Source organism: Myotis lucifugus, unplaced genomic scaffold, assembly GCF_000147115.1.
Source record: "Myotis lucifugus unplaced genomic scaffold, Myoluc2.0 scaffold_463, whole genome shotgun sequence".
NCBI classification, from domain to species: Eukaryota; Metazoa; Chordata; class Mammalia; order Chiroptera; family Vespertilionidae; genus Myotis; species Myotis lucifugus.
Genome location: NW_005871511.1, coordinates 76,416 through 85,796, shown reverse-complemented (window position 1 = coordinate 85,796; position 9,381 = coordinate 76,416). Strand labels below are relative to the sequence as shown.

At 53.6% G+C, this 9,381-nt stretch overlaps 1 protein-coding gene across 1 annotated transcript in view; it reads left to right on the top strand.

Moving 5' to 3' along the window:
- Positions 1 to 9,381, top strand: part of CCDC88C (coiled-coil domain containing 88C) — a 108,944-nt gene that overhangs the window by 46,359 nt on the left and 53,204 nt on the right. The window contains 2 exon segments of the mRNA XM_006109700.3: positions 6,999 to 7,057; positions 8,075 to 8,158. Coding sequence (XP_006109762.1) covers positions 6,999 to 7,057; positions 8,075 to 8,158 — 143 coding nt within the window.

The window sequence follows — 9,381 nt, the reverse complement described above, 5'->3', positions numbered from 1 at the left end:
GATTGGAGGGCAGCCCAGTGAACGTGAACAACCCTTCGTACACTTTAGATCAGCGGTCACCAGCCTTTCAGACCTCACGGACCACCAGTGGGCCACGGACCACCGGTTGGCGACCACTGATTTAAACTGCTTTTAAGGTCTCTGCTCAGTGTCTGCCCCTCTTGGCCCGAATTCTCACTCTCCTTTCCTGTTTTGAACCTCGGGTCGGCTCTCTGGATTTCCTCTCTGACCGTGCGTGGTCCAGCTCTCTCAATGGGATGTCCGTCCCCGGGGAAGCGTCTGTCCGCACCTCGTAACTGTAGACCCCACTTCTTGGAGCCCGGCTGGGGGTCTGGGAGGACCCTGCAGTGAATACCACTGGGACCTTTGAGAATGGCCTGGGGTCCCACTAATTGCTCTTCGTGGTCTGGCCCTCCCTCCGTTCTGCCTGTCCTCCCTCTTATGGTGGTTACAGGAGGGCCTTCAAGGGACAAAACACCTTGAGGAGTCAGAGCCTCTGAGTCCACAGAGGCGGCGAATGGCCTTCCTTCACAGCTCAGTGCAGGAAACCAGAGGGCCAATTCCTGACCCTCCCAATAGACCGAGGCCTTTGTGCCTTCCTCCTCTGAGCAGGCTGCCGGGCCAGCGGCTCAAAGGGGAGCTCATCCTCCAGCTTTCGTTGTCTGATGCCCACATTGCTGGTCCCGGGGTCCCAGAGATGAATTGGCTGTCTCTGCTCCAGAGCCCCGAGCCCGTGTGGGAGCAGGGAGGGGAGAAAGCGTCCAGAACCAGGTCTGTTCCAGGGTGAGAGCGAGGTGAGCACGCTGTACACAGAGTGCAGAGCAGGTCATGAGTTCTGCCTGGGCAGGGCAGGAAGACTTCCTGGAGGAGGGGCCGTGTGACAAGCAGAGAGCAGAGGGAAGGAGTCCAGGCGGGAGGAGCTCAGGAGTGGAGATGTGCGGGGAGTCCCAAGGGGAGCTGCAGGCTCAGGGCACAGGGAGGGAGGCAGTCTTCTGCGCCAGCGGAGTTTAGGTTTCAGAGGCTGGAGGGGAACGGAACTCCTGACGCTGCTCGGAATTTAATGTTTAACCCTCTCAGTGTTTACTTGCTCTCCTGTCAAGAGTGTCCTTGAAGTGCTTTCCGGGTCCCATAGAAACCTCCCCTCACAGCCCACACCGCACAGCTCTGCTTTCTGGTGACCGGCTGGGAACCCAGAGGCCCGAGTGCCCAGTGGTTTGCTCCCCGGCCCTGTGGCAACCGAGGAAGGCGGCTCAGAATCTGATTGGTTCGGAGCAGTCTTTTTGTCGCTGAGAGTGTGCCTTTAAAAAGCCACAGGGCTGCCTTCCTTCCCCCGCCGTGGGCTTGGGGTTCTGCCCTCCCCAGTGCCCTGCTGGCCCCGTGACCTGCTGGGTCCAGCGTCTCCCGTGGGGGCAAACGAGCATTATGTCCTTTTTCCCGGCCTTACCCTTTTCACTTCTCCCTAACTCTCTCATCTCAACTCTCTAAGATATATTTTTTTATTTTTGCATTTGCAAAAATCTAAGTTCCTTTGAATGAGGAAGAAAAAGTAAGCGAGACGAATCCTCAGGCATTCGATCCTATTACTGTTTCCTGTCTCGTCCTGGAGGGAGCAGGTTCAGAAAAGCCCCGAAACGCTATTCCCAGTGCCGGGGCGTGCTGCCCCTCCTTAGCTCCTGCGCTGCTGTTCAGTCCGCCCAGAAGGCAGGGCTGCTGGCGCTGGAGCCAAGAGCCAGCGCTCTGCTCTTCGAGGAACGCGAAAAGCTTGCTTAACCCCAAGGCCAGGCGAGCGTGGCAACTCGGCCAAACGCCGGCCTTGTGAACGGCCCCTGGGACCTGCCTGGATACCAGACGTTGTTTAGTCAACTTCTCAGCGGTGCCCGTACACAGAGCGAATGCTCCCTGGCTGCGGCCGCTCGCCATGGCTTCCGGCAGGACTGTCCTCTGTGGCCAGCCCAGGAGGGACCAGATGCTATTTGTCAAAGGTCTCTGTGTTCCCGGCGATGTTTGGGCTTTGAGTTTTCTGCGTGGGGGTTGGGAGGGACCCTTTCTCAGATCGTCCGCCACCACCTCGCCTACAGCCGGCACAGCCCCTGGGTCACGGTCTGCACTCTTGTGGTTGAGTCTCCTTTGCTGACCTTCAGCTGTTTGGTGCTAGGAGGCGGATTCGCTCTCGGCCTCTGCGGCGGGGCAGGCCGGTGGGTAGGGAGTCATTCTTGGTGGTGACCTGTCTGAGGGCCGAGGTGGCTGTTTCAGATTGTTCTACGGGATGTGGGAGAGCAGCCTTCCGTCCTCCGGCAGAGGCTGGCCGTTGCCCACGCGCAGCGGTGCTGGGGGCGGGGTGGCAGCGTTGGTGCGGGTGACGGACAGACGCTGGGATAAGGAGGCCGCCGGCCTGGGTGCACTCAGGGGGCCCAGGCACCATTGCCCACGTGACTCGGTGCCGGCCAAAGTCTGCGTTTGGTAAACGTTTGTTGAATGACTAATTAAACAAATGGGAGTGCCTGCTTATGTTGATGCCTGTAGGGGGCCACCTGTGTGGCGTTCTTGGTGGAAGAAATCTAGGGGAGGGTTTCCCAGGGTTGCTGTCCAGGCTGTGAGGTGGTGTGTACAGGTGCCTGCCTCGTACCCCATGGACCAGGGTGGGCATGAAGGGTCCCCATGCGCCCACCCACGAGGACTTTGCTATCCACACTGTTCTCAGCAGTGCCCATGGCACTAACTCACGGTGGCCCCGACTGATGAGATCATAGACAGCTGTTCTCGTTGTAAGCAGGGCCCCCAGGAGGGCCCCCAGAGCTGTGCCCGTAGGGTGAGGCTTCGGATATCGTTACTCACTCAGGAGGCATACACACGGGGCCATGGCCATGTGCAGTGCAGTGCTCTCTTCAAATCAGCGAGGCAGCCCTGTAACCGTCCTTATGAGGGGATTGGTTTTCACATACGAGGCCAGGGAAAGCGTGGTGAGTGGTTGACTCTGGCACCTAAGTCAGAGGAAGGCAGGATGTAGGATTAGTAAGAAGATACATATATGCACTGACTTCTCACTTAACGCTGCCTGTAGGTTCTGTGACTTTAAGTGAAACTACGTATACGGAAACCAGGCTTACTCTGGGTGAATTGATATAATCAAGAATTAAGTTCCTACAGCATCTCACCATCGTTATAATGAAGTGGCGTTGAGTGAAATGACATTTGAGGACATAGTGCCATCCCTGTGCCCTTCCCCCGGGACTCGATGCTGACAGTTCACGTCAGGCCGTCAGTCGGCAGACGCTGGTGAGCTGCTGCACCGCGGCCCTGGGATCGGGAGCTGGGCGAGCTGGAGCCCCGCCCTGGAAGGAATGTGAAGGAGGGACGACAGTTTCGGGAGGAAGGGGGTAGGAGAGATTAGGGGAAAGCAGGTGGGCACAGACCTGGGGCCAGATCTCAGTGTGTAACAGCCTGTTGGAGCCCCGTTCTTGCTTGTAAAAGGGAGTAAATCAGACAGTAGCATGTTCTATTTCAGTGCAGCGATGGTCTGGGGGAGCGACGGACACGGAGGAGGGCAGAACTAGCCACTGGATTGGGTTAGCACTTCTGGTTGTGAGGCTTAAACCCTCAGCCTCACTGTGGACTTGCAGATCCTGGGCCTCTGGCTGTGGAGAGCTGTTAGCCAGGGGGAGGCGTGCCTGTGCCTGCGTCTCTCTGACCCTCCCTGCGGCTGGCTCACTGTGCCGCCGACCCCAGCCCCCAGCGACCCCAGACCCCAGCACGGCAGTGTGTGCCGCTTGGGGCGGGAAGAGCTCCCTCCCGGGAAGGGCTGTTACCTTTCTTTCCCTAATCCCCACCTTCGGACCTAAGTGATCATGTACAGACCAGATTTATTTTCCGCCCCCAGAGACCAGGAAGTGAGAACATGCAAATGGCTGCATCTGAGAGAATCGAAGAGTAGAACCAAAAAGGGGGGGCCCTAGGGATCGTGGACCTGGCCCCAAAGCTCGGTTTTGTTCCACGCGATTGGCAGTGGCCGAGAGTGCTGTGTTCAGAAGGACCCAGAGGCCTCAGGCCGGGCTCAGTAAGAAAGCGGTGTGATTGGCCATGTCTGCCACGGACTGGAGATGAGGAAGTCGGGGAATTGTCCAGCGCTGATCTGACCCAACCTGCACGTTTTAGAGCAGCGGTTCTCAACCTGTGGGTCTCGACCCCTTTGGCGGTCGAACGACCCTTTCACAGGGGTCGCCTAAGACCATCCTGCCTATCAGATATTGACATTACGATTCATAGCAGTAGCAACATGACAGTTATGAAGTAACAACGAAAATCATTTTATGGTTGGGTCACAACATGAGGAACTGTATTTAAAGGGCCAGAAGGTTGAGAACCACTGCTTTACAGGTTGGTGTGGCTTAATTGTCCGCCTTGCAGCACAGCACGCGTGCTAACAGGTGGTTTCCCTTCTGTGGGAGCTGAATGCTGCAGACATCTGTAGCCTGTGTGCAGCTTAGATCAGCATAAGTGAATTCCATTTCTGCTAAGAAAGACGGGGTGAGTTTCTCTGCGTCAACACTCCAGGAAGCAGGTAGTAGAGGAAGGAAGGTTTTTCTTAGATTCAGCCGGTAGCTCAGGCAGTCGTGGGATTCCCCGCGTTGTGAGGTTGTGGGTAGATGATGTGGAGGGTGCCTGATGTTGCCTAACCTTCCCCCACCCACTGTGACTCATTCAGCACCGAAATCCACGTTGCTTCATACCCTGCCCCCCATTTCTCTAAAAACCAACTCTAGTAAGCAAGCTTAACCACAGAGCACTTATTTATTTAACATACTTTATTGATTTTTTACAGAGAGGAAGGGAGAGGGATAGAGAGTTAGAAACATCGATGAGAGAGGAACATCGATCAGCTGCCTCCTGCACACTCCCTACTGGGGTTGTGCCCGCCACCAAGGTACATGCCCTTGACCAGAATCGAACCTGGGACCCTTTAGATGCTCTATCCACTGAGCCAAACCGGTTAGGGCCACAGAGCATTTATAATTGGACAAACACCATGTTCTCTTACCTCTGGGCCTTTGCATGGGCTGTTCCTGTGCCTGGCACGCTCTCGCTCACCTACCTCCTAACCTCTCCTCTTCACTTTGGGTCTCAGAGGCCATTTCCTTTAAGAAGCCTTGCCTGACTCTCACTGCAGACTCCTGTCCTCCTTCCAGGTTCCCTCGACATTTTTCAGATTTTGTTCATTGTTGATTTTCTTGGTCTGAGCGCAGAGGACTGTGTTGATTACGACAAAGCTCCCAGCGGCCAGAGCACATGGGTGCCTGGAAGGGAGCTGTGTGTAGGTTTGTTTCTTCTTCGACTGCTTAACTGTGTCACTGAGCCAATCTCATTGGCAGGGACCCAGGAGAGAGTCGTATGTATGTTTTGAAACTATTCAAAACCCACAATCTGGTAGATTGATGAAAATAGCAGTTCTTCCTATTCCTGAAATTCTGTGAGAAATGGGGTGTCAGCCTCCCATGAGAAATGAGGGAACTTGTGCTGCTCTCTCTTTCTCTCTTTTTTTATATGTTTCATAGGAACCCGTGTAGGGACGAAAATCACAGGATGCACTTGTGATCAGCACGTTTTTATTCACTCAGCCTGGTGAGAACAAGCACAGCGCTGCTCCCCCGGAATGAAGATTTTTCTAAAATTAACTCTCCACCTAGAAAATCGTTTTCCTTCCTCTGTTATAAAACTCAGCAAACAGGAAGTCCATATTTTTCTAATGGTGCCCTGGATCAGATTTAGGTTTGCCTTGATGCCCGCTGGGTGCGAATGAATGAATGAATGAGTGAGTGAATGGCTCATGGTTGTCGCTGTGTGTAACTGCAGGGTGCCAAGGGAGCGGAACCCTTTGCTCTTTCACTGAGCAGCCTCAGACTGTAACTTTGAGCTCGTGTATGTGTGGGTGTGGTGTGCATGCAGGGTTTCTGGTCTCCTCCTTTTTTATGCTCTTGCTATCAGCAGTGAGCCTGTGCAATGCTTGTTCCCACTGTCAATGCTGTCTTCCTCTGCTGTGAACAGAATTCATAAAGATTTCCTGTATGAACTCTGCCTTCTGTGTCCGCTCTCCTCTATTCTAAAAACACTGGCCACTAAGGTGTTGTTTAGCATCACTTAGACCAGTGGTTTTCAACCTTGGCTGCACATTAGAATCTCCTGGGAATCTTTTTAAAATCCTGATTTCTGGGCCTCATCTTCCGGAAATTCTGTTTCTTTGTTATGGGGTGGGGCCACAACATTAGTAACAAAGAAACAGAAATTTCTGGAGGATGAGGCCCAGAAATCAGGATTTTAAAAAGATTCCCAGGTGATTCTAATGTGCAGCCAAGGTTGAGAACCACTGGCTTAGATTAAAGCACTGAGAAACGGAGCCTCTGGGAGGGGATTGGTGGAGTGAGTTTGTGGCCTTTGTACGCAGGAAGTATGAGACCATCACAAGTGACACGTACATGTTGTCGGGGTTTTCTTTGGAATGCTTCAGCCGAACATCGATACTGAATTACGGGGAGGTGAGGCGTGGGATAGTTGTGCAGGATGTTGATAACGTGAAGCTGGGGGTGAATCCGGGGGCTTGTCAATCTGAAACGTTACACGAGGAAAAGGGAGCGTTGTATGCAGCCTCATCTTCGAGCCGACGCAGTGTTTCCTGCGCTGACGCCTCTCTACCATTGGGCTTTGCTTCCCACACACACTAAGACGAGATGCTGATGTTGAAGTTCGTGGAGCATCATGGGAAGGAAGATACTTACGATATATCTGAGTGGAAAAGGACCACAAATAGTTATGTACAGAATTCCCATTTGGCTTAAATAATATACAAGCCCATATGTAGAAAACAGATGGCGTGCGTACACCCAGGTCGAAATCACTGGGTAGAGAAACGATTTTTGTTTTTAGCTTTTCTACAGCACACTGGTATGTCACTGGTGAGATACTGTGAACAGATGAGTCTAATTAAATCTGTTGCTCTTTTGATTTAGGGAAGAGTATGGAGGAAATTAAGAAGGTGCTGTTGCTGGTGCTGGGCTGTGCCGTCCAGGTATGGCGTGGGCAAGGGTGGAGGGGGCCTGGCCTTAGCCGTCTTGTGTGTGGGTTTGTGGGGATGACTCCCCCTTAGTGAGTGAGGTAGGAGGGAAGCTGACACGTCCCAGCTTCTCGAGAGAAGGGAACACTCAGTAGGTGGCAGCCGATTCTATACCAGGACACCTTCGGCAAGAAGCAGGTGGAGATCCCTCAGCCCAGGGTGCCTCAGCAAATCGTCCCCAGTATAGGGACACCTAGAGCAGAGAGCAGCAGCCACACACAGCCTGGGGCCGCATCTGACCCGCCATTCTCGGGAAATAAACGTTCGAGGGAACAGCCCCACTGGTTCCTTCCTGTACTGTCTCCGGCTGCTCGCACAGCAGCACAGCACCAGGCAGGGCAGAGACTACGTGGCCCGCCGACTCTGAGATGTTTTCACCATCCAGCCCTTTGAAGACAACGTTTGTCGCCATCTGGCTGAAACCAGGGGTTCTTGATCTTTCCTGGTTTAAGAATCACTGGAGCTTGGTTAACGTGCAGATTGCTGTGTTTCATCCCCCCTGTCTTCAGCCGGATGGGGCTTTTTAAGAACAAGCACCCCAGGTGACTCTGATGTAGGTGATCGGAGCAACTTGTGATCTAGAGAAACCTCAGTCTAAGGCAGCCGTGGGCAAACTACGGCCCTTGGGCCGGATCCGGCCCATTTGAAATGAATAAAACAAAAAAAAAGAAAAAAAAAAAAAGACCGTACCTTTTATGTAATGATGTTTACTTTGAATTTATATTAGTTCACACAAACACTCCATCCATGCTTTTGTTCCGGCCCTCCGGTCCAGTTTAAGAACCCATTGTGGCCCTCGAGTCAAAAAGTTTGCCCACCCCTGGTCTAAGGGGCGGTGGGGAAGACAAATTCTTGGTTACAAAGGAGGGAGCCAGGGGCTGGTGGGCAGGTCGCTTGGAACCTTTCTGTGGCTGTGGTGGGCTCAGGTTGCCTCACTCGCAGAATGCTTCCATAACACGCGTTTCCCCGCAGTGCGAGAGGAAAGAGGAGTTTATCGACAGAATCAAACAGCTGGACATCGAGACCCAGGCCGGGATCGTGGCCCATATCCAGGAGGTAGGTGTGTGGCTGGCTTTGTGGGGCTCGGCTGTGGACCCCCACTCCCGTGTCAGCCAGGAGGCAGGCTCTCTCCACCCAGGAAACGTTGAAAGACGACATCACCCATTAGCGATTTTACTGATTTTAGGTTTCAGATACCACAGAAATATTGAACCTGTTTGGAAAGGTAGTCATCAGCAAGCTAAAAGAAAATGGGGGTAAAAATTTGAAAATTTTTAAAAAAAAATACCTCAATCAAGTCTTCTTTTGCCTCCTCTTCTTGCCTAATATGGACTCAGACTATTTTTAAGTGCTGTCAAGTGGTTTGGACTCAGAACGTGATTTACAGGCCCTGAAAATATATTCTGGCAAATGTTGCCCTGCCTCACACGGTTGATCATCAGGGAGAAAGGTTCTCTGTTTCTGTCAGTGACATGGCAGAGAAACAGGCGGCCACCCCTTGGGAAGGGAGAAACCACCAAGTCCTAGAAGGGCTGTCGCTGTCGACTGGGCCCCTGGCGTGGGGTCGGAGGGCTCTGCACCGAGGACAGTCCCTCCGCCATGGAGCTAGGCGGAGGTGGTCACATCAGAAGTGGTTTCCCTGGAAACCGGGCCTGTGGGGCAGCACCGACCTGGGAGTGTATTTCCCTGACATCCTCCCCGCCTCCCTCCAGAAGAAGCCTATACTGTATGTTTTAATTATCTTAGGAGAAGTGGTTCAGCCTTCAGTCTCATTGGACAGATGAGATGAAGGCATGAAAAAGACATGAGCAGGAGCACATAGGAGCAGGTGTGTGACTGGCAGGGGCAGCTGCACACAGCTCCCCAGGCCGGCACCGGGGACCGGCTGGGCTGATGGGACCCCAGCCCCCAGGCACCATGGGGTGATGGGCTCTGAGTCAGCGCTGGAGCCGGAGGTGGGAGCGGCTTGTCGCAGTAGAGGGGAAATGAGCATCGTCGTAAATGCACTTAGCCATTCGTGACGGTGAGTGGCCACCTGTTAGCCTGAGAACCGTTCTGCCTTTTAATTTTCCTTGTGTGTCCACGTGTTTTGAAAATGTGTGTGTCTGGGGACCAGGTCTTTGCCGCTCGCCACCTTCCCTGCTCAGCCAGTAGGATATTTACAAAGAAAGGGGGGTGGGATGCAGCCAGTGGAGTCCCGAGTGATTACACGTTCAGGGCTGGCTGTGGGGACTGGGCTTCCGAAAACACTCAGGGGCCCGGCCCACAGGAGGCCCATG